The sequence below is a fragment of the Salmo salar genome, chromosome ssa13, assembly GCF_905237065.1.
Source record: "Salmo salar chromosome ssa13, Ssal_v3.1, whole genome shotgun sequence".
Taxonomy (NCBI): domain Eukaryota; kingdom Metazoa; phylum Chordata; class Actinopteri; order Salmoniformes; family Salmonidae; genus Salmo; species Salmo salar.
Window position 1 is genome coordinate 61,134,081 of NC_059454.1, and position 26,103 is coordinate 61,160,183.

The following is a 26,103-nucleotide window of genomic DNA, read 5'->3' on the forward strand; positions in this document are numbered from 1 at the left end:
TAAAAATATGATTTACCCATAAAACAACAACAACAAAATCACAGATATTCACTTGCATTGTGAATAGCATACGGACACATCATAAGCCATGGAAAAAATGTTACAGAATTACAGAAATGTTGCTATAAAACTGCACACCACTGAAAGCATGGGTAAGGAAACCAATACAGTGCATTCGGAAAGTATTCAAACCCCTTCCCTTTTTCCACATTTTGTTATGTTACAAACTTATTCTGAAATGGATTAAATTAATGTTTTTCCTCATCGATCTACATACAATACCCCATAATGACAAAGTGAAAGCAGGTTTTTCAAAAATGTTGCAAATGTATAAAAAAAAGCAGATACCTTATTTACATAAGTATTCAGACCCTTTGGTATGATACTTTAAATTGAGCTCCAGTGCGTCCTGTTTCCATTGATGATCCTTGAGATGTTTATACAGCTTGATTGGAGTCCACCTGTGGTAAATTCAATTGATTGGACATGATTTGGAAAGGCACACACCTGCCGATATAAGGTCCTACAGTTGACAGTGCATGTCAGAGCAAAAACCAAGCTATGAGGTAAAAGGAATTGTCCGTAGAGCTCCAAGACAGGATTTTGTCGAGGCACAGATCTGGGGAAGGGTACCAAAACATTCTGCCGCATTGAAGGTCCCCAAGAACACGGTGGCCTCCACCATTCTTAAATGGAAGAAGTTTGGAACCACCAAGACTCTTCCTAGAGCTGGCCGCCCGGCCAAACTGAGCAATCAGGGGAAAAGGGCCTAGGTCAGGGAGGTGACCAACAACCTGATGGACACTCTGATAGAGCTCCAGAGTTCCTCTGTGGAGATGGGAGAACCTTCCAGAAGGACAACCATCTCTGCACCAATCAGGCCTTTATGGTAGGAGTGGCCAGACGGAAGCAACTCCTCAGTAAGGCACATGAGTTTGCCAAAAGGCACCTCAAGGAAGTTTGTCAAAAGGCACCTAAGGACTCTCAGACCATGAGAAACAAGATTCTCTGGTCTGGTGAAACCAAGGTTTAACTCTTTGGCCTGAATGCCAAGCGTGACATCTGGAGGAAACCTGGCACCATCCCTACGGGGAAGCATGGTGGTGGCAGCATCATGCTGTGGGGATGTTTTTCAGCGGCAGGGACTGGGAGACTAGTCAGGATAAAGGGAAAGATGAACAGAGCAAAGTACAGAGAGATGCTTGATGAAAAACTGCTCCAGAGCACTCAGGACCTCAGACTGGGGCAAAGGTTCACTCTCCAACAGGACAATAATCCTAAGCACACAGCTAAGACAACACAGGAGTGGCTTCAGGACAAGTCTGTCCTTGAGTGGCCCGGCCAGAGCCCGGACTTGAACCCAATAGAACATCTCTGGAGAGACCTGAAAATAGCTGTGCAGCGACGCTCCCCATCCAACCTGCCAGAGCTTGAGAGGACCTGCAGAGAAGAATGAGAGAAACTCCCCAAATACAGGTGTGCCAAGCTTGTAGCGTCATACTCAAGAAGACTCGAGGCTGTAATCGCTGCCACAGGTGCTTTAACTAAGTACTGAGTAAAGGGTCTGAATACTTATGTAAATATTATATTTCAGTTTTTTTTTATACATTTGCAAATACATTTTTTTTAAACTTGTTTTTGCTTTGTCATTATGGGGTATTGTGTGTAGGTTGATGAGGGAAAACAACTATTTAATACATTTTATAATAAGGGGTCTAAAAACTTTCCGAATGCACTGCAGCTGCATGACTGCTCAGGGTTGCAGATGCAACTGTTTTTCATTATGCTCCTTAGTAGCTCAGTTGGTAGAACATGGTGCTTTTATCGCCAGGCTGGTGGTTTTGATTCCTGGGACCACCCATACTTAAAACATATGCATGACTGTAAGTTGCTTTGGAGAAAAGGATCTGCTATATGGCATAATTATTATTATTATTATAAGTGGCGCAAAACAAGATTAGACAAATCTCAAATTAAAACGGTAGACTTGGCATCTTTGTCAAACTAAACAAAGATTAAGGAATGGCTCTTTCGACACTCAAAGGATTTTCTACAGATGACACGATTTTCCTCTGACACATTACAAGACCTGTATTAGAACCTCACATCTAGTTAGATCACTGAATATCTTTCTCTTTTTCTTTCTCTCTCTGCATCTGAGTATTGCAATGCCTGAATATGTCAACGCTGAGAACGGTCTTTCTGCTGGTTGTAATGTGCATCCTCATCTCTCTCCTTGAAGGCATAGCCTGGGGGAAGCATATTACATGTGTCTGGGAAGAAATTGGCTTTAAGACTCGCGGATTCCCTATTTGGATGATTTGTTGTGTTTGTGTCCATGTATTTTGTATGGAACCTTACTGATGTGAACTGTTCCAGGAGATGTTTTTTGTCCAATCTGAATAATGAACTCTCTCCGTCCAAACGTTAGTCTGATTGACTGGGTCATGCGCTCTCAGTCCTGCTTTAGCTGACTGCTATACCGAGGTATGTTGTGGGCTTTAGGCTGAAGTGAGTCTTTCTGCCTCATTAGCTGAATGGCTGCCCAGGGCTTCAGATACGACTTCTGCAGCAGTGTTTTATTACAAGGATAGTTCACCCAAATTATTATCTCACATATAATGACATATTTAGTTTCCTTACACTCAAATCAGTCTATGGACAAGAAGATACTTTTTGAGCTGGTTTACCTAGCCACGGTCACCAACCGCTGACTCACATCCAAATAATTTAAGTAACTTCAAAGCTACACAGTCCCTTTCAGAGACGTTGTGATTATTTGGTCTGGTAGGGGGCTTTGAGCCTTTCTTCCAATGCCATCACAGTAGGTTTCATGAGATAGTATTAGCATTATGTTAGCATTTTGGGGTCAAAATGTAATTAAACCGCTGGCTTCAATGTTTTTATATATATATAATATATATAGACTATATATATAGACTTGGCATCTTATATATATCATCCCCAAACTTTATATAGAGGTGGTGTCATGACAAGTTTCAAATTGATGGAGCAAAGTGGCATGGAGTTCAATGGATTTCAATTTTTCTCTGCATTGTTGAAAAGGGCATCGTAAGTAAGTAAGTAATTCACTGTCTACACCTGTTTTACGAAGCATGTAACATTTAAATAAGATTTTAGGTTTTTGTGGATGTTTGGTTTGGATGGGAAGAAGCATGGGGCTTCGACTATCTGGAGAGCAACATTTTAGAGGACTATCTGAGCTTTCTGTACTGCATGTGCCCTTCAGACACTGTCTCTAACATTGTCTGCTTTCTGTACAATATGTCGAGAATGTCACCTTGCGTAGGGTGTGGTGGAGGGAGGGGGAATTTGCAGGGGGACTCTCAGAGCTGTAAACAGAGCATTCACTCAATAGGACAGTGTAAGGTGAAGTTTCCCAAGATGCTGATCTTGGGTCAGTTCTACATTTTTCCCACTACGGCTTGGATTGGGGAGGATAAGTTGATCCTTCATCTGTACATAGGGGATTTTTACCCCCTGAGCCAATAGGACTGCCATTATCGAACCTGTTCTCTGTCCAAAAGCGAGAGACAGATTCGACAAGGCAAATCACTGGGAATGCACTTCCTAAGCAACAGTAAAGGATCGTTAATATTTACCAAAGCATTTAAATGTTATGATAGGCATATTGACGTCTTCATTCAACTTATTACATTTAAGAAATAAAAATATATTTAAAAACTTTTGGACACATTTATATCGGGAAACAAAATCAGCTATTACAATATTTTTTTGCATAAAAATACATGCCAATATCAGTGATATTTTTACATAGTAATACTGTACATACATCAACCAATATAAAGCAGTTGAAAACATTGGTTCTGTCCATTGAAATGTAAGCATTTAAACAAATATAATATTTTTGTTTTTACTGATGCACACTAAACGTCACAATAATCCTTTACGTATGCATCCCAAATGGCACCCTATTCCCTACATAGTACACTACTTTTGACCAGGGCCAACCTAGGTTACTGTTCTGAACAGATTCCCCCGTTTTTTCCATTGCAGTGTAGGGCAGTATACATTGAGTGTAAAACGGAGCGTTATTGTACTCCTGGGTGTTGTCTTTCCCTTGCAGAGTACGGGCGCTTCGAGGCCAAAATCCATGATCTGCGGGAACAGATGATGAACCACAGCATGAGCTCTGGGTCCGGATCCCTCCGAACCAATCAGAAACGCTCCCTTTACGTCAGGTGGGTCTCTTTTGGACTGTCATCCCGAAGAGATAGCATTTACCGTAATAATTATATAATAGTATGTCTCCTTCTGTTACCATCACAGAGCACAGTTTGACTATGAGAAGGCCAAAGACAGTGGCCTCCCTAGCCAAGGCCTCAGCTTTAGATACGGGGACATCCTCCACGTCATCAACGCCTCAGACGATGAATGGTGGCAGGCCCGGAGGGTGACCCCCGATGGGGACAGCGAGGAGATGGGGGTCATCCCCAGCAAGAGGAGGTGAGTGTTGGATGTGCTAAACTAAACTGTAACGTGGTTGACCAAAAGGCTAACTTCTGATCCGGGGAGACAGTGGACTTTTTACGTCCCTACCTGTTCGCAAATTTGCTTGAGAGATGCTAAAAAAAATGTATGTTCCCGCAATAAAAAATAACATTGGGTGTATCATTTTACTGCAAGAAATACTTCATTCTACACAAGCTATACTGAACAAAAATATAAACGCAACATGTAACAACTTCATAGATTTGACTAAGTTACAGTTAATATAAAGAAATCAGTCAATTGAAATAAATAAATTAGGCCTTAATTGATGGATTTCACATGACTGGTAATACAGATATGCATCTGTTGGTCACAGATACCTAAAGTAGGGGCATGAAACAGAAAACCAGTCGGTATCTGGTGTGACCACCATTTGCCTCATGCAGCACTACACATCTCCTTTGCATAGAGTTTGTAGCGGTATTGTTAGAGAGGGGTAAAGAAAGCTTTTTGTTTGGGCGACTGGCAGGTATTAACCCTGCCGAAAGGAAAAGAGTAGGATAGATACCGCAACCAGACACACACATCAGCAAAAGTGACTGGCTAGAGCAGACCTGGGCAAAAGCCGACCCGGGCCGTATGTGGCCCGTGACCTGATTCAGTATGGCCCTCGGAATCATGCTCAGATCACATGAAGAATTTGCGATAGTAAAGTTTGGAAAAACGTATTTGTTATTCAAATATAAAGCCCAACGAATACTCGCCTTTGTGTAATGATTTAACTACCACCGCTTGTGGGACATTTATTTTAAAGGCACGTATATATAAACAACTACACGAGGACAGACAGTGACTGACAGGCTGACACACGTCACAGTTACAAATAGTAGCTAGCTAGAAATTGCGAACAAAAAATGAATTTTTCCAAAGAAAAGGAAAGTAGACAGTGAATGTAGGGTGTTCCAGCAAGAGTGGACATCGAAATATTTCTCAAATCTTATTTGTCACATACACATGATTAGCAGATGTTAATGCGAGTGTAGCGAAATGCTTTCTTTGTTGAGGTATCTGGGGAAAGCTGTGTGCTTAGTGTGGAAAGCGTCGCAGTCTTGAAAGACTACAACTTGTCCCGACACTTCCAGACGTAGCATGCAGAGAAATATAGGAATATGTCTTCTGAGCAGGGGGCAAGAGCATCGAAAGAGTTGCTTTCTCAGTTGAAAAAAAGCAGCAAGGACTTTTCACGAAACGGCATTCAGCAAACGACGGAATTGCGAGAGCTAACGTTAGCTACAGTATGCACTGTCCCACAAAATTGCTAAACATAGCAAGCCATTCGCTGAGGGCGAATTCATTAAATAATGTTTAATTGACTCTGCAGCAATACTTTGCCCCGACAAGAAAGAGCTGTTTGAAAATGTTCCCTGCCAAGACGAACAGTGACACGGCGTATTGAGGACATCGCAGAGCATATGGAACAACAGTTGAACGACAAGGTAAAGGATTTCACCTATTTCACCTTGGCCCTGGATGAGAGCAGTGATGCACGTGACACGGCGCAGTTGTTGATATTCTTACGAGGCATAACCGCAGAGGAGCTGGCTTCAGTGTCGTCAGTGAAGAGCACAACCACAGGGAAAGATTTATTGGAGGAGGTTATTAAGTGTGGGGCAAAGCTGGGACTGAGTTTTGAGAAGTTATCCAGTGTGACCAAAGGAATACAAGATCAAGTAGCTGAGCTGAACCCAGATCAGAACATTCTTTTCCTGCGTTGCATTATATATCAGGAGGCGCTCTGTAAATGTGTTCTGAAAATGAGCCATATTGTGGATACAGTCACTAAAGTGTTCAACTTCATGAGCAGAATCTTTAAACCACAGGCAGCTTGTCTCACTGTTGGAAGAGACAGAATCTGGTCATGCAGATCTCCCCTACCACACAAACGTGAGATGGGAGAGTTTGAGGAAAGTGCTTAAAAGGGTGTGGGACCTGAAGTTGAGATTGCTGAGTTTTTGCAAATGAAAGGAAAATATGTGGATTTACCTCAACTGCAAGATAGAGAATGGTGGGCAGATTTTTTTTTTTCTTCGCCGTGGACATCATGGCCCTCATGAATGAACTGAATTCCAAACTACAAGGGACGGGCCTTTTTGCACATCAGATGTACAGCCTTGTCAAAGCCTTCAAAGGAAAATTACTCTTCCTGACCAGCCAAGTAGAAGCCAACAATCTCACCCACCTTCCGACATTACTAGTCTGTTCCCTATCAGATGACCAACGGGAGAAGTATACATCGCTGCTGCATGCTTTGAACGGTGAGTTTTCTCGTCGTTTTGAGGATTTCAAAGTGTTGGAAAATGACATGCTGTTGGTTTCCTCTCCTTTCACCTTCAATGTGGATAACGCTCCCACTGACCTGCAACTTGAGCCTATCGATCTTCAGTCTGATGCTGTGATTGGAGAACTATTCAAAACAATGTCACTGATGAGGTTCTATGCATCTTTCGATGAACAAAACTTTCCAACGATTAGGAGTCATGCTCAGATGTTTGTACTGTTTGGGTCAACCTATGAATGTGAACAGACATTTTCAGGGATGAAATATAACAAGTCAAGGCACAGATCATCTCTTACTGACTCTCACCTCTCAGCAATCCTGCGCATAGCGACGTCAGAAACTATACCTGACTTCACTCCTCTAGTCAATGCCCATCAGAGACTTCACTCCTCACGCTGATTGAGTAGTTTAAATGTAATGTTGAGCTCTCTCTCTTTCTTGTGTTTTTGTAAACACCCGTTAACAAGAGTTCTGTCCGTGGTGCTGAATGCACAGTGTACTTTTCCCTCCATGTACTTCATTGCATGTTTAATAATGAAAATACCTACCAAAAGGACAACATGGATGTGGTTTATTTCTGTGCATGTTAAAAAAGTAAAATAAGTTGCATATCTGGATGTGATTTACAGTAAATATATCTGTCAACACAGTCATACACATGATGTATAATCCTGTAATATGATTCTGGCCCGCGATGGCAAAAATATATTATAATGTGGCACTCCATGGGAAATAATTGCCCATGCCTAGGGTGTAGCCTGTTTTCCAGATAGCCAGTAGAGAGAAAGGATAAGACACACCATCTAAACACACGTTACAGCACGGGGTAACCCAACCAATAATACCTCATACAAGAATAATAGCAGAGCAATTCAAAGGCAACATTCAACTCTCTGGCAACAGCTCTGGTGAACATTCCTGCAGTCACCATGCCAACTGCACGCTCCCTCAAAACTTGAGACATCTGTGGCATTGTATTGTGTGACAAAACTGCACATTTTAGAGTGGCCTTTCATTGTCCCCAGCACAAGGTGCACCTGTGTAATGATCATGCGGTTTAATCAGCTTCTTGATATGCCACACCTGTCAGGTGGCTGTATTAGCTCGGCAAAGGAGAAACGCTCACTAACAGGGATGTAAACAAGTTTGTGCACAAAATTTGAGAGAAATACGATTTTTTTGCTTATGGAAAATTTCTGGGATCTTTTATTTCAGCTCATGAAACATGGGGCCAACACTTTACATGTTGCATTTATATTTTTGTTCAGTGTAGCTCTTTTATTAGCAAGCACAGCTGAGAAATGAACACAAGGCTGAACAGAGATATATTGGTATATGACTTGAGAGATTATATTGGCCTACAGTCTCCAGGCCTAAAGCATTCAGTTACCAGTCCATTTATCTAAAGTTCAAAGGTGTGATAGGTTCAGAAGCGCCTCTGCCTATGCGCTGTGTGTAGGGCCACTGACCACGGGGGGTTCTGTCGGGTCTCAACTTACTGTTGAGATAGCATAGTAGAATAGACAACATGAAATTTAGCACATCAGCAGCTTTCCTCTTGTCAGTTACTGACAGTCAATCAATTAGCCAATGTCAACTAACATTTTATAGATTGCTAGGTAAGTTAGTCTAGCCAGTTATCTAAACTTTGTTGTCATTATGTCCGTATTATTGACCGGATAGGCAAGGCACGTGCCCAGGGGCCCTGACTTCCATATGAATATGGCGTAAGTCATGGTGAAATGTGTAGAACTTCAGGGACTAAACTTTAAAACTGCAACATTTTCTCTCTGCCCCATGGAGGGGGGGCTTTTTGGTAGACTGAGTGAAGCCCCACAAAATGACAAGCAAATCAATTGCAGGAAAATCCACTCTATGATATTTTTTTTTACATGTGTCTTTCCTTGCACTGGCAGGGTTGAGAGGAAAGAACGAGCACGTCTAAAGACAGTGAAGTTCAATGCCAAACCCGGAATCGATTCAAAAGCGGTAAGTGCTAAGATCTTATACTAAGGACTGGCAAGTCAACTTAACTTTTGAAGACATTTTCCGAAATGGAAATGCTTGTAAACCCACATATCAAATAAATTCCGTTGTTGAGTAGAAAAAGTAGCCTATAAACTTAGTTTTTATCTGAATTAATGTGAAATTAATCAGATTACCTTCACATTAGGAGAGGTTGTGATAGTCTTTTATGGCCATCTATAGTATTAGCCTGAGGTCTCTCTGCCTGAGTGGAAAAGACATCAACACATCTCTACTGGCTGGCCCCTCTCCCTGACAGCTTTCCCTCACAGCCCTGACCCTAAATAACATTTCACATTAGATAATTAGATTGGTTTTAATGAAGCATTAGAGGATATTCTTTTCATTTCATGAAACTCCCAGCCTCTGCAGAAGCCAAATTACCATACTTCGTACTCTTATTCCATTTTGGACATAACAGCAGGACATTCAGCCGTGTTCATCAATGTTTTTGCCTACCTATGTTACAAGTAAAGAGAAGATTTTGGTTTGTATTTGCTGCACTCTTATTTAAAAGGGTTCCAATAGGTTTTGGAGGGTTAGGCCATACAAATGTATTTAAATGTTTAACAGATGCCCCTCTTGTTTATTTTTCAAAAGTACAATAAAACATTTTTTGAATAGTTGTACTGACAAATTGCAACTAAAATAATGTCCTCAAGCTTCCAGTAAGAAAATGCACAACTTCCTCTTAGATTATGGCTGAACTTTGCCTCTTTTAGCCTCCTAAAGAGGCTAAAATCTCTTGATTTGGTCACTAGGTGTTGAACTAAGGTCGATATAGTATTTGAACAAGAAGGTCCACTTTTGTATTTATTTTATTTGCTTGCGTGCCTCACTTTTAGAAAAAAAAAAAAATCTGTTTAACATTTTATTACATTTGTATGGCCTTAGGGTCTACCCAGAACCCTTTTCATCTGAATAAGCTTGTCTGTTGGGCAAGTATCCATGCCAATGCCATAACTAGCTCTGAATGTGTGTCTTGTAAAGCAGACTTTTGAAACATGAAATGGTCCCTGTATTTTGATGTGGCTCTGGGCCAAACTTTCAGCACTAATGGGCTAAGAAGCAGGATTTCTCCAGCAGTTGTGTCAATACAATAATTATTTTACAGTCTGTGACTTGCATAACTGATCAGGTTTAAATCCCTAAAGGGGTGAATACTTTTTGTAGGCTGTATGCATCGTTTACAGCATGTCCTTTTACAGCTATGATTAATAGCAATAGGACACTAAGTATGCGTCCCAAAAGACATCATATTCCATATATAGCGCACTACTTTTGACCAGAGCCCTATGTGTGTAATATCAGAAATGGTACATATTCTGAGCACACATTGCAGTAGTAGCATTGCTGTATCCTTCTCAATTGTAAATTAACACGATAATTAGTCTGTCACAGATGTTACCTACGTGAACAAATATGCCAGTATGTCGATCCTTATGATACCCCTGTGTAAGAACCACAACCACTGTGATACATGATACAGCTTACTACTCTCACTACTTGATACAATTCTCAACTGTTATGCACACCTTAATCCACCCATTGGACACGCTTATTTCCAGCTGACAGTTAGAGCCAAATGTATCAAACACATGCGGTTCAGGCTGCTATTGAACCAGTTGCGGTGGTCATTGCAAAGATTATACCTTTTTAGAATGGATTCATGAAGTACATGTCTGCAAACGAGTATCCGCCGCAGATAAACACTACAACTGCTATTCCTTCAGTCTCCTCCACGCTGCTTCCCAAGCTTCTGAAACGGCGCTACTCACAACTTCTCTCCTTTTTGAAAAAAAAAGTGTCATCATTTTAGCTCCTAGAACTCCCAACCGCCATGGCATGGGATCTCATCCCTCCACCTCCCGAAGTTCTAACCTGCATGATTGTTGGGACAGTCATTTGTGTCACAGCCATGTTCCTTATTTCATAGCATGATCCTGGTAACGTGTTTGCTGCATGGCATACCACATATCGGCATTTATGTGTGTTTTCTTTTCAACACCTGTTCTGTTGTTTTTGTTTTATTTTCAAGTGTTTTGAGAATGTTTCGGGTGCAATTATGGCACATGAAGTAAATGATGGCAGATATTGCTGTGTAATGCTTCTCTATCACAAATTGAGTCATTTTGACAGTGTTATTGTCAAACCGCATCTTTGTTATTGCAATTTGAATTTGTAAAACAATATGAGAGTTTTGTAAAATGTCTTGATTAATTTATTGAATATTTTCTTTGCAAAATCAACAACATTCAAAAAGGATTAGGCTACTGTAATTCAACCCTGCTTTGAGGGATGAATCAGCTAGTGTAGCATCAGTACTGTAATGTCAGTCATGTGTAACATTTTTGGTGACCACGCCATCAATTCTTCATGTCCCACATATTGCAGCTAGTTGGTTTGTCAGCATGAATGTGGCAACAATTAGAGCTCCCTGTTTGCCCCACCCCATGCTTTCTTTCCTCCACAGTCATTCAATGACAAGCGTAAAAAGAACCTCATCTTTACACGAAAGTTCCCATTCTACAAGAACGAGCTGGGTGAGCAGGATGGCAGTGATTCCGAACGTAAGTACTGTAGGCTCGAACATACTCACACATACAGGAACACTGACACAGGTACATATAGGTGATACATAGGTGCGTTGTCGACGTGTGCAGGCCCCCCTCCTATCTTTTTTTTTCTCTCTTGGCTCTGGTGGAGTGATGGCATCTGGGAGCTCAAGTCAGGATCTGCCTTTGTCAAGCACTGAGCAGTCACCAGTGGTTCCTCAAAACTTCCCCCAGGGTTCATCTATCATGTTCCCCCCCTTATCTGATATGACCTAAAAAAAATAAACGTATTTTTAATTACAGCATGTGAGTTTTACTGAAAGGGGTGATATAAGAGAACTGAAACTGTACTGGTGCTGAGCTAGTTAGGACCGGTTTAGGCTGGTCGTCTGGTGTCTGCACAGTGTCTGAACTGAGACAGATGATCTGAGCTGGACTAACCAATCTTGCCTTTCAGAATTTCACCGTTTCACCTCTTTAATGCCACTTACCTCTTCCTTCCTCCTTTCCGGCTATCCTTGCCTTCTCTCCTTGTCTTTGCTCTCTTGGGACGGCCATGTAGGACATCCCAGGAATAGGTGATGACGGGTATGGGACAAAGACGCTGAGTAAGTTGGTTTAGGAATGGTCCTGTCTGCTCAGTCAAACAAAACTCCCATCCCCCCCAAAACATTTCCCTTTTGAGTTTGGGCTTGTTTCCTCCCTCTTTGTTTTTTCGCTACCTTATTAACTCTTTTTGATAGCCTGTTTGCATGCTGCAGTATCACGACTCACTTTGGGACCTGATTGTCTTCATTTCTGTCACCTCCTAACATTAAGATTGTTTGCATGACACAAAAAAAGACAATGTGTTTAAGTCTGTAAATAAATGTACGTTTATAGTAAATCTCTCTCTCTTTCTAGAACAGACAGGTGTTATCTGTTTGGATATACACTGGTCATCTGAATGGGATCAGCTCTTTTTAGGCTGGCATGCTAAGGGGTTCTTACTGTCAATGCTATGTATATTTGTGCTTTTTAATTATCTCACTTATAGTACATGTTGAATGTTTCTCCATGGAATGAGTTTGACACATTGCCTTGTTGAATCCCACGAAAAGAAAGCTGTTCTTGTCTCCCATTTCTTTTTCTGTCACAACTTTTTATTTTACTGCGACAATAATGAACACCCACCTGTGTAACATTTGCTTTCTCCTCTTATTTTTATATAACTATTATATATTATTATTGATGTTATGTTGAGTCCAAATCCCGGGATCAGAGTACAAATAGATGCAGAACAAAATCATGTTAGTACTGTCTTGAGTTTCATATGAAATAAATAAAAAGGCAACAATTATGTGAAGTAGATTATAAAAAGTGTCAATTACAGTAAAACTATGGCTAGTATGGGGGGAATTTTGATGTTGGCTGTGTTTTGTGCATACTAACCAATTAACGTAACATGCCGTCTCAAAGAAGCACCAACTGTGAGCTGCCAGATAACAGTTCATATAGATTTTATAGGTGTTATGCTGAGGCCTTCAAACTGAAGCAGGGCACTTGGTGTGCTATAGTAGAAGGATCAATTAATCGTGGCAAAGAGGGGTTTTTTAGGTTTGAGACAAGCGCACAATGTGTTCATCCTCCTGCGAGCTATAGTCATGACCTAAATTAAATTAGGCCTATATTGACAGTCTTTTGACTAAAGAATCTGATTTGATGTCATATTATTTAAGTGAATGAACAAGTAATGCAATGAAGTGACCAATATATCACCATAGTCATAACTTGACTGATGGTCTAGGGTTCCTTTTTGAGGTCCATATGGCAGTCCCTACCAGCTGTAGTTTGATTATCCACTCAGTACACTCATTTGTGGCCACGGCTCTAAATCAAAACGCATCCACAGGTTGTAATTTCAGACGAGAGAAAAGAACCTCCGAGTTTCTTTGTTGTAAAATGTATACTTGAAAAGCCTGTTTGCATAGTGCAACAGAGTCACAATTCACTTCAAAAGCATTATAAACTCTCTCAATCCCTATTTTTAGTATGGTGAAGTCACAATTTACACCAAGAGTGTTTTCATTGCAAGTATCTATTCACTACTTTACTCATCCAGATTGACATTTCTCCTGTCGTTAGACACTTGATCATGAGAATAAGCATGAACATGTATATCATGTTTGTTTTAGTAACCGTTTTCTGTTTTATAGTAACTATTTTAGTAACTGTTTTCTTATTGTTTCATGTCACCAGGGAGTCAAGAGGACATGATTCTCTCTTATGAGCCTGTCATTCGACATGAGAGTGAGTACTCCAATCTTTCACCAAAGCGGTCCTTGTTAATGCCACAGCACTTTTTCAGTCAGTGAAACATTAGCCACTTACACATTGTCAGGCTATATCCATGTGAGCCAATGTGTACTAGTGCCACAAGGTTTTAAAATCCAGATATAAAACAATTGATGACTTCCTGTTAACTCCTGCAGGAAGATTCAGGCAAGATTCAACAAGTTCTTCCATACTAGTTATTTATAGGAAGTAATCACTTGTTGAGTCTCTAGACATCAAACCCGTTCTGGCGCTAGCATGCATTGTCTTGCTCGAATATAGCTTGACAATGGGTAAGCGGCTATTGTAGTAAAATTGCACGCCCACGATTACTGCAGAGAGTAACGCTAGGGGGACAGTTATAGCCTCAAACGTCTGTAAATTAGTCAATCGACACATTTTATCTTTCAGTTAATTACGCCAGACCCGTCATAATCCTTGGACCAATGAAGGACAGAATCAATGACGACCTGATATCAGAATACCCTGACAAATTTGGCTCCTGCGTGCCACGTAAGTACCTGTACATTCGCAAGGAAACCAGGGGCCTTAGGTATCAAGCTTCTCGGAGTAGGAACGCTGATTTTAGGATCAGTTTTGCCTCTTAGATCAAAATGGATAAGATTTCATGGACAGAGAGGACCTGATCCTAGAGCAGCACTCCTACTCTGAGATTCTTGATACATATGGACCCAGGAGTCAGTCTTCCACGCTGTCTTAGGGTGGAGACAGTTGCTGCATCAAAAATTAATTGTGTGATCCTGTGCCCTTGTGATTAGCTCTCCCTGTAAACAGTAGATACCACCGTTGCCCTTATAAATTCCACTGTGCTGCCAATACACCATTGTGCTAGTGGTTTATATCCATCTCCTTCATTTGTTATGTCATTATAGTGTTTGATTCATTATTTTTCCTAATTTCTCATCAAAAGGCATTTTTATTTTTTCCGTTTACATGTTTTTTGGGGTTCTTTGTTTTGTATATTACATATTTGGTTAAATTATCCAGAGATGATTTCTTGATGACAATAGTAATGTAGGATCTTATTATTCCCTTCTATTCACATGTGCAATTTAATTGAACCATTAAAGGGGAAGTTCAGGGTTTTAGAACTTGATGTCAAATGGTTCCTCACACTGAATGTAGTCTATGGGCCAGGAGACACTGTAATCCATGGTTAGGTTTTTTTTAAACAGTTACTACAAACTTTTTTTTCTCACAATCCAACAGAAGCTATGGGAACACATTTGGATATAGTTTTACGGACAACAGGATTTGGTGTTTTGGTAGTTTTTTGTTTAAAAGCTTTGACTGTTGTAGACCAGTATGAAAGATAGTGAGGCCATACTACTAAGTTCAAAGGTTCGTGGACGGTAGTGTTTCTGGTTTAAAGGAGCATTTTACTCTAAAAACCATTTTTCACACATTTCTCGTCTGTACACAATTAATGTGGTCTCACAATCCAATTATTTTGCACATACAAGCCTCATGGTTGTCTTAATAGCGGGCCTGTGAAAAGTTTTGGACTTTCTGGAACTGTGTAATGAAAGTGATCATGAAAACTTGCATTTTTGGGACTATCAAAATTGGACTAAACTAAATTTGAGTATTTAATACTATTGTATTTTTCACATCACTGTGTACTTGATGTCATATTTTTTGTTTTCATTTTGTTTGTTTTCATTTACTTATCTTTCTATTTTTAAAACCAAATGAAGCAGCTAACAGTTCAGGGCAACGAGGTAAGTAAGCCACTTAGTTGCTGGTATACAGAATATACGTAGTGTAACTAAGTTGTTGGTAAAGTAAATGTAGTGAAAGGTGGTAGTAGAATAGGTTCCACTCTGTTGTAAATATTTGATTCAAAATGTGCTTATGTAGAAGTATTGACATTTAAAAATCAAAAAATGCCTCTCTATACACAGTTACCAGGAGATCTACAGATTCACCGTGGGGAATGTGTAGATTTCTGTTCTCACTGGTAAATCTATATATTCCCCGGAAAAACCTATACATTTTTTAACCAATGTGACAGAGAATCTATAGATTTCCCTATTATACACATTTACCTTAACACATATACCAAAAATTCTGATTGAACAAAAGTCACATTTAGGGCTTGATTCAATCCCTATCGCGGAAGTTCAGCGCTCTAGGGCAATTTAAAGTGTAATTGCGCTGAACTTCCGCGATACGGTTTGAATCGAGCCCTTAGAGTATCATAACACTTACACTGGGTTTACATTCTATCACACTGAAAACCCTACACCCTCTAGATTTCAGCGTAGGTGTACTAGTTATAATGGGTTCAAAACGATCATGTTTTTTTTTTTAAATTTCTTCTAACAGTGCACAATGAATTCGTTTGTTTACACACACAAACAGGCAGTTGTGTTTGTGTAGCTATACTGTGCCTGCCTTTTGTAACTATATTGTAAATAAAAAGGTATTAGAGCCACTTATTGTAAAGTGGGACCATACTAACAAATGACATTAATGCTAGAATCCTTAGTTGCTACAGCCATTTGTGGACTTATAAATTAAATATCAATACTCATTGATTCTTGAAGAATATAACTTATGTTATATTATGGCTCATGTGCTTAGTTCAACTGTCGTACCACATCAGAACCCCTTAATATAAATGTATTTCACTGCAATGTTTGTAAAACAATGTAAATGTAAACAAATCCTATATAGCCTCAAAACATGCTTAAAACAATATTTTTTTTATTTCATGGATGGTCAGTCTTTGCATCCATAGCTCTGTCTGTGAATTTGAGAGGGGTTACATTTCTTCAGGCCCGTCCCTCAGCTTTCTACCAAAACCGAGGCGGGGGACCGCTTTATTGTTTCAATTAAGGACCCTATATTTAAATGTTGTCTTGCGAACAACTTTTTTTCCCCTGATTGTTTAAAGACCTTGATTTCAAAGTGGTTGAATAAAGTTTGTGTCTTTTTCTAACAAATAGATTGATAAAAATAAAACATTTGAAAGGTTGCGGTTTCGACTAGGTGAAATATCTGTCGATGTTCCCTTAAGCAAGGCACTTAACCCCAATTGCTCCGGTAAGTCGCTCTGGATAAGAGCGTCTGCTAAATGACAAAATGTATAAAAAAATTGTCATCTGATGGACGGCTGTAGATGTCGTCTGATTTTGAGACACATCGCCCTATAATTTGGGATTAAATATGTCCTTGACGTTTATCTAGGATCATATTGAATTTGTTTCAAGGACACAATGACACTTAAGTTATTAAACCAATCACTCTAAACACTGCCCCCTCTTTAACTCCCTCTTCAACAATAATTTGCACATTCAGTTAAACAATTTCCTCCTTTTACATTGTACTTTCTGTATTTAAATTCACTTTCTTTTACCTCTTTGCCTCCTCCTCTTGTACCAAAGATACCACTCGATCAAGGAGGGACTACGAGGTCGATGGGCGGGACTACCATTTTGTAATGTCCAGAGAGCAGATGGAGCAGGACATCCAAGAGCACAAGTTCATTGAGGCGGGCCAATACAACGACAATCTGTATGGAACCAGTGTTCAGTCGGTCAAATATGTGGCTGAGAGGGTAAGTGTCAATGTCGTAGCAATTGAGATATATTTAGGATATATATATATATATTCCCTCAGCTTTCTACAATGTTGACTACGTGTTAGCAGTTCCCATTATATAACCTCACACATTTAGCCCTATGCTAACCTAACCAGCTGGCAGTGATTATTTCCTGTAACAAATTCCGCATCAGCCTATCAAAGATCCGAAACTTTTTATACACAAACCAATAGCATTTCTTGAAATAGGTCAACTTGGACACCCGAGAGGTATATTTAAACCTCCAAATTCAAGGCTGCATTTCAAACACCTAAAAGACACACTCTCCTCCACTTACCCTCGCCTTATGTCCTTGGGGGAATCCCTGCGGCCATATTTCCCATCGGTCCAAACGATTAGCCAAGCAAGGGAAGTTGACAACGTAATCCCCTTGGCCCGTGTTTGTGATCAAGTTTGCGAGTACAATTTTGTTCACTCCGGGGCCTGAAACGCCACATAATTCAATTTGCGATGATTGTACGTCCGCTAAGAAAAGTCTGCCAAAACTTAAAACCAACATCAATATGGACAAGTTGTGATATGTTGATACAAGTGTAAGTAAAAACAAATGTAAATAAGTTAGAAATTGTGGTACTAATGCACATGACGCCCCAAACACGGATCGTAGAATTCATGATGTTTTTGTTTAGTTAGCTTTTGGAAACGTTAGCTAGCGCATACAACTTTCCCTGACATCACACTTATACGTTGTAATTTTCGATTTACCTGATATCGTCGGATGGCTAGCATTCAATGTCTGCAGATGCGTTGTCTTCCAGCCAAGATATGAAATGCAATCATAATTGACTGTATCGCTTATAAACCACACAACAGCTACCGGTGGTTCCATGATGACTGAGAACACAACAGTTGGACGAACAAGTGTCAAATTTCCGGGAAAGGGCAGTCCATTTAAAATGAATTTATTCCACCCTCATCATACGCCATGATACGTCAGAAGAAGTGTTCCCAAAATTTGAGGGCTGAGTGGAGAGGATGTGTCTTTTACGTGTTTGGAATGCAGCCAAGGTTTACTTTTGTTCCCCTTCACTTGGTCTGTCTCAAGTGTAGAGTGACAACATTGCATGATCATTGCATCCTTGACTAGACAAGGCTAGTTTTCGCAGATATAACAAAATCCCACTTTTTTGCTAATCCGTTTCACATCCACCCATGTACTTTTACAGAGAAAATATGAAGGAGGTCTGTACACAAGTTTTATCATACATTGTAAAAAAAAGTCAACGAGCCTCATGGACTTGTCAAATAGCTGTCAGGTACGTTAACTATCATTGCTTTCCTGGTGGCAAACACCACTAAAGAGAGTTACTGTAAACAACAGTGTTCATTAACCGTGGGTTCGAGCCCCCCTCGCTTCAAGCATTTTTGATAAGGGAAACACTGTTCACTGCTGGTCCACACATATGGGAAAAAGTGGATGAATATAATAATGCATATAAAACGTTGTACATTTTAGTGTAGGTCTACACGCCTATGTAATATATCCTATACTATAGTAGCGACGATTATGTATGTAGCAGTGGCAGTAGCCTATGTGTAGGTTTGCATTTTTACGTTGAATTCATGGATTTCACGAGAGGGTTCCAGGAGTGATTCATTTCTATTTCTGTAGGCGTATAGCCTATCTCGCACATTGTCGAAGTGAATTTAAGTGTATCGTACACAGTCCCATATGCAGTAATAGGTTATAGCATAAGGAGGACACAACCTGATGTGAATGAATGTAGGCTATATTGTTGATCGGAGTTCCTATAGTACAGAAAAGGCCAATCGGAGACTTGGATGACTTTGTCAAATAGAAGTAATTCGCCATCTGATACAGATACAGCCAAGTGTCTTCCTCTATTTAAGACTGTTGATTTGGAGTCTTTTACATGGAGTAGGCTAAGTGTGGGTTCGAGTCCGGACTCGCTATAAACGCATTTAAAATTACTGCAATACTGCCATCTGTTGGATGATAATGAGAGTGCAACCTGTAATTTATTTTATTTAACGTTTTATTTTTTCTTATTTACAATGACGGCCAAACCCGGACTCTATTACACTTTGTAGTGCTCATCCTCGAGTCAAATAACGCATACAGTGGAGTCCATAATTATTGGTACCCTTGATAAAGATGAGCAAAAAAGACTATAAAATAAATACTTCAAAAAAAAGTTGTATTATTATATTTTATACTAATACAATTGCTCAGAGAAAGAGATTGGACAACACATTGGGAGGGATCATAGACTGTTCCTCCATTCAGATTATTTCCAGATCCTTGATATCCTTTGCTTATAGACTGCCCTTTTCAATTCAAACCACAGGTTTTAAATGGGGTTCAAGTCTGGAGAATTTAAATGTTGTGGTCAATTAACAATTTCTTTGTGGATTTTGATGTGGCCTTGGGGTTAATGTCTTGCTGGAAGATCATCTTGAGGGCAAGTTTCAGCCTGGCATAGGCAACCACAGGCAATATCCTTCTACTTGGTAAAGTTCATGATGCCGTTGACCTTAACAAAGGCCCCAGGACCAGTGGAAGCAAAATAGCCCCATAACATCAAAGATCCACCACCATATTTTACAGTAGGGATGAGGTATTTTCTGCATACGCATTGTTATTTTGAAGGCCGAACCCACCGCTGGTGTGCATGGTCAAAGAACTCTACTTTCGTGTCATATGACCATGGCACCAATTCCAATCCAAGTGTCAATGCCATTTAGCAAACTCCAGGTCATGCTATGGTCACATGACCTGAAAATAGCGCTCTTTGGCCCAATGGTGTGCATAGATTTTTATTACTTTTTAAACAAAATCTCTTTCTCTGAGCAATTGTATTAGTATGAACGAATATAATTTCCCAATTTGTTTGAGCATATAATATAGCTCAGTATTTGTATTATTTATTTCATTGTCTTTTTTTGCTCATCTTTATCAAGGGTGCCAATAATTATGGACCCCACTTTGTAGTTTATAAAAATGCATATAAAACATTGTAGGCCTACATTTAAGTGTACACGTCCATGTAATATAGCTTATGCAATATGATTATTAGGCCATAGCAATGGTTTGTCTGCAAGGCTGAAGAAAGACATGGCTCCTTTATTAAATTCATTTTCAAGCTGTTTGTATTTTCCTCCCAGTGTTGGGGAATCCACTCTGAACATATAGTTTAGCAGGCCATCGATTACTTCACACTGGAAGAAGGTAAGCTACGCTACAGCTACCCTTAAGAAAAATAGAGTTTACTTCATAAAATTTTACTTTGAAAAGGTAGTTCACTACATCCAAACTACTTTGTGATAAATTATCATATCTAAATCTAAAATGCCATAGACTACAAATTGCAAGAACAGATTACTCTGGAGTCAGATGTTAACAGAATGTGTCATTTTGGCCCATTAAATATGATAATTAGGCAGGTCTATTTCTGTAAAAGAAAGGACATTCTTGCCTACTTCACCCATATTTTTATTTTTTTGCAAACAAAATTGTGTGTACTCAGTGGTGGTAAAAATGGTCATACTTGAGTAAAAGTAAAGATTCAGTACCTTAATAGAAAATGACTCAAGTGAAAGTCACCCAGTAAAATTGAATAAAAAATCTAAAAGTATTTGGTTTTAAATATGCTTAAGTATCAAAAGTAAAAGTATAAATCATTTCAAATTCCTTATATTAAGCAAACCAGACGGCACCATTTTCAGTTTAATTTATGGATAGCCAGGGGGACACACTCCAACACTCAGACATAATTTACAAATGAAGCATGTGTGTTTAATGTGTCCGCCAGATCAGAGGCAGAAGGGATGACCAAAGATAAGTGAATGAATTGGACCATTTTCCTGTCCTGCTAAGCATTCAAAATGTAATGAGTACTTTTGTATGTATGGAGTAAAAAGTACATTATTGTCCTAAGAAATTAAGTGAAGTAAAAGTTGTCAAAAATATAAATAGTGAGGTACAGATACTCCACAAAGAACTACTTATGTAGTAATTTAAAGTATTTTTACAACACTGTGTGTAGTTCCAGTAGTTAGCTACACCACTACATGGCAAAAAAAGTTATTAATTACTGAACTACCAAGATTTTAATTTAGTTCAACTACCACAAAGCTACGGCAAAATGTAATTATATTACTAGTTGAAATACATGTAGTTCACTACTTTTCAATGTTATTCTACATTTAAAAATGAGGGGGGGGACTCATGTGATTCTAACCCTTGCCACAATCTGCGACAATTACGTGGAGCTAGGCACTACACAGAGAGATATATGACCAGTCAGTCAACTACACGTGATGTAGTTGCTTTGATTATCAGAACGTGCCATTGGAATTCTGTTAAGGACACTTCCATGAACAAAGTGTTGGATCACGTCCAACTATGTTGACGATTTTAATTGGCTGATACGATCCGGATATAATCATGAATTTGAACAGGATATAATCACGGCCACCTGGTAAGGTTAGCATCACCTGGTAAGGTTAGCATATGGCTAAATGTTCCAGGTTATGTAATTAGTATAGCTAACATGTCGCATTTAATCACGTGCAACTACGTCAACGATTTTTAACTGGCTGAGAAATACAAAATGTGGTTTTCTGTATGTTGCAACAACACAAAGATTTTACATTTTTATTTGATCGATATCTGAATTTGTAAAAGTCTTGTGTGTTATTGGTCTCCAAGCATAATTATCCCTTTATACAGTATGTACTGTTTACCCCTTCTAGTAAAGTATTACCAGATTCTTTGTCAGAAACAGTAATTTGACTGAATCAAGGACATCATGTGAATTCAATGATTATGTACAGTGCCTTGTGATTTTTTTGTTACAGCCCGAATATTTTTTTTTTGAGATTGTGTCACTGGCTTACACACAATACCCCATAATGTCAAAGTGTAATTATGTTTTTAGACATTTTTACAAATTAATAAAAAATGAAAAGCAGAATTGTTTTGAGTCAATAAGTATTCAACCCCTTTGTTATGGCCCTTTGTTATGGTAAAAATGTGCTTAACAAGTCACATAATAAGTTGCATGGACTTAGTCTGTGTGCAATAATAGTGTTTAACATAATTTTTGAATGACTACCTCACACACACACAATCTGTAAGGTCCCTCAGTCAAGCAGTGCATTTCAAACACAGATTAAACCACAAAGAACAGGGAGGTTTTCCAATGCCTCGCACAAAAGGGCACCTATTGGTAGATGGGTAAAAATAAAAAAAAGCAGACATTGAATATCCCTTTGAGCATGGTGAAGCTATTAATTACACTTTGGATGGTGTATCAATACACCCAGTCACTGCAAAGATACAGGTTTCCTTCCTAACTCAGTTGCTGGAGAGGAAGGAAACCGCTCATGGATATCATAGCGACTTTAAAACAGTTAGAGTTCAATGGCTGTGATCGGAGAAAACTGAGGATGGATCAACAACATTGTAGTTACTTCACATTACTAACCTAAGTGATAGAGTGAAAAGAAGAAAGCCTGTACAGAATACAAATATTCCAAAATATGCATCCTGTTTACAATAAGGCACTAAAGTAACACTGCCAAAAATGTGGAACAGCAATGTCCTGAATACAAAGCGTTATGTTTGTGGCAAATCCAATTAAACACATCACTGAGTACCACTCTTCATATTTTCAAGCATAGTGGTGGCTGCATCATGTTATGGGTATGCTTGTCATCGACAAGGAAAGGGAGTTTTTTTTTTGTTAAAAGTAACGGAATGGAGCTTAGCACCGGCAAAATCCTAGAGGACAACCTGGTTCAGTCTGCTTTCCAACAGACATTGGGAAACCAATTCACTTTTCAGCAGGTCAGTAACCTAAAACACAAGGCCAAATATACACTGGAGTAGTTTACCAAGACAACATTAAATGTTCCTGAGTGGCCTAGTTACAGTTTTGACTTAAATTGGCTTGATAATCAATGGCAAGACTTGAAAATAGCTGTCTAGCAATGATCAGCAACCAACTTGACAGTGCTTGAAGAATTAAAATAAGAATAATGTTCAAATATGATATAATCCAGGTGTGCAAAGCTCTTAGAGACTTACCCAGAAAGACTCACAGCATCACTGCCAAAGGTGATTCTAACATGTATTGACTCAGGGGTGTGAATACTTATTTAAATGAGAAATATTGCAAAAATATATTGCAGCATTTTCTAAAAACATGTTTTCACTTTGTTATTATGGGGTATTAATCCATTTTAAATTCAGGCTGTAACACAACAAAATGTGGAATAAGTCAAGGGGTATGAATACTTTCTGAATGCACTGTACATAAACTGTTTCTTTCTTCTTTCAGCAGGGTAAACACTGCATACTTGACGTGTCGGGGAATGCCATTAAACGACTACAAGTAGCACAACTCTATCCCATTGCCATCTTTATAAAGCCTAGATCCATCGATTCATTAATGTGAGTTTTCATCTCCCAACTCATGAACATATTATTACATAGCAAATGTGTTTATAACGGATATGCAATACAGTAGAAGGCGCTGACATCAAGTGAGTGCAGAATGTATTTTATGTGGTCACCAAAGTGGGCAGGGGGCAGATCGGGCAATTAAGTGAAGATGGGAGTTGAATTGACAAATACAACAGTTGCAGACAGTAGAATTTATGGGTCCGGTTTCCCAGACACAGATTAAGTCCTGAAGATCAGCGATTTTAAATATAAAGGTAATTTCCGATTTAACCGACATATACAGCGATTAGAATGGGTGCAGTCTCTGCTAATGCGCAAACATTGCCTTTAAATTGATATCGCCCTATAGCGCAGCTCTTCAGCGCTACGGATTAAATCCAGCCCTAAACCTATTCCTGGACTAAAAGGCACTTTCAATGGAGATTCTCCATTGAGCTTGCTTAATCTGTGTCTGGGAAACCTCCCCATGGAGTCTGAGGCCTCACAACAAACATCTGTTCCCAGGGAGATGAATAAGAGGCTAACTGAAGAGCAGGCCAGGAAGACATTTGACCGGGCCATGAAGCTGGAGCAGGAGTTTGCCGAGTTTTTCACAGGTACAGTATCCATGAGTTAAAGATGCACAATGTTGCTCTTTTTAGACAAAAGAGTTGTGAAAAATTGTAGTCTTGTCGATTTCAGTGCCACCTGTGTTGATGTATAAAATAACACCCTTATATGCTGTATGACAAGGAACAATTGGAACTAAGCCACTAGTACATTTGATGGTTTTTTTTTTGTGTTAGAATGTTTTAATCTTTTGCATTGACTATTTCAACCTAACCTGTGGTAGTAAATGTCACCACAATATGTTATGTGGGTGCAATGTATTGTTCTCACGAACAGTATGTACATTACTAAAAACAATGTTCTTCTCAGTTGACATAGAATAGAATTGCTAAATGGCTAGATCTGTCTGTACTGAATGTCTCCCCTTGTTTTGCAGCCCTTGTTCAAGGGGACACCTTAGAGGAAATTTATAACCACTGCAAAATGGTGGTAGAGGAGCATTCAGGACCCTACATCTGGATCCCGTCAAAGGAGAAATTATGAGAACACACCACTTTGGCAGGGAGATTGGACTGCTAGAAACAAAATACTTTGTAACATATGATCAATTGTAATGGCAATTTATATTGTTCATAATTATAGCCAATTAATATGATTTTTTTTGTTATTGTTTATTTTTTTTCCACTTTCAATATGAATGTTCCTGAATGTACACCACAAAGTTCAAGAAACATTTTTGGCCTAAGAAATGTTACTGTTTGTATATTTAATGATTTTATTTTTAAGAAAATGTTAAGGAAATGAAATAAACATGGGCATGTGTTCACCTCGACTGCGTGGGATTTCAAATGAATTTTAGAAGATGGCAGATACACTAGTCATTGCCACACCAACAAAGGAGGGGAAGGAGATAATATCAGCTTCTTTTGCTTTTCTCCACCCAACAGCTAGACTTTGTCCTCTGACGCTCACCTCACATCAATAGTTGACATTTTGTGTGACTTTGGCATCTATGCACTCACAGGGCCCTTGGACACAGTTCATCATACTCCTGCTATTTTTACATTGTTATTTTGTATTCATTTTATTATGTTGCGAATCCAGATTTGTTGGACATTTTTAATTTGAATAAGAATTTTCCTCAACTGTATTGTTTATTTTGCGGATTCTTTCATATAAAAACAATTATTGTTGAGATGCTTTGAGAGGGCACAACAGCACAGAAAATATTTATTATAAAGATGTATAACTTTGATTAAACATTTTATTTGAAAAAAGGTATCTTGTTTGACAGTGCACTGTATATTTGGTGATGCTGGGTAAATGGAAAACTACAGGTCAAGAACTTGGGAACATAAGGTTCTATCTGCATTTTTGTCAAAATTGACATTGCCTTGTTCTGTTCAATGTTATCTAACTATATAGCGCTCTTAATAGCCCAATTCATTTTAAATTCAAAAGAATACTAGATATAAATTGCTGACACCATTCAAACCAATTAGGCTTCGTTACATTGAAGCCAATTATCTCAGACTCATATTTTTGCAGATCGAACCTTATAGTCCCAAGCTCTGGAGGTCCCAAGTCCTTTGAGGACTGATAGTAATGCACTGTGGTGAGCCCACAAGTCTAAGGCCGTATTCACAAAGCATCCTAAAGTGAAGAATTGCTCCCAAGGCTGCGTTTACACAGGCAGCCCAATTCTGATCATTTTTCCACTAATTAGTCTTTTGACCAATCACAGCAGCTCTTTTTCAGACCAATAAGGGAGAAATGATCAGAATTGGGCTGC

General features: G+C 39.1%; 1 protein-coding gene across 23 annotated transcripts in view; it reads left to right on the forward strand.

The window, feature by feature from the left end:
* dlg2 (discs, large homolog 2 (Drosophila)) overlaps nucleotides 1-25,590 on the forward strand; it is a 400,329-nt gene extending 374,739 nt beyond the window's left edge. For 14 of the 23 annotated variants that reach the window (XM_014136934.2, XM_045693430.1, XM_045693429.1 and 11 more), the window contains 10 exons: nucleotides 4,109-4,223; nucleotides 4,312-4,488; nucleotides 8,728-8,800; nucleotides 11,310-11,406; nucleotides 13,630-13,680; nucleotides 14,116-14,217; nucleotides 17,115-17,287; nucleotides 23,638-23,750; nucleotides 24,267-24,358; nucleotides 24,748-25,590. In XM_014136934.2, the coding sequence (XP_013992409.1) occupies nucleotides 4,109-4,223; nucleotides 4,312-4,488; nucleotides 8,728-8,800; nucleotides 11,310-11,406; nucleotides 13,630-13,680; nucleotides 14,116-14,217; nucleotides 17,115-17,287; nucleotides 23,638-23,750; nucleotides 24,267-24,358; nucleotides 24,748-24,854 (1,100 nt within the window). In that variant the 3' untranslated portion in view covers nucleotides 24,855-25,590. Of the gene's footprint in view, nucleotides 1-4,108; nucleotides 4,224-4,311; nucleotides 4,489-8,727; nucleotides 8,801-11,309; nucleotides 11,407-11,953; nucleotides 12,000-13,629; nucleotides 13,681-14,115; nucleotides 14,218-17,114; nucleotides 17,288-23,637; nucleotides 23,751-24,266; nucleotides 24,359-24,747 lie in introns of those variants that run through there. The other 9 variants (XM_045693433.1, XM_045693436.1, XM_045693440.1 and 6 more) reach the window with 4 other exon arrangements.
* The last annotated feature ends 513 nt before the right edge of the window (nucleotides 25,591-26,103 follow it).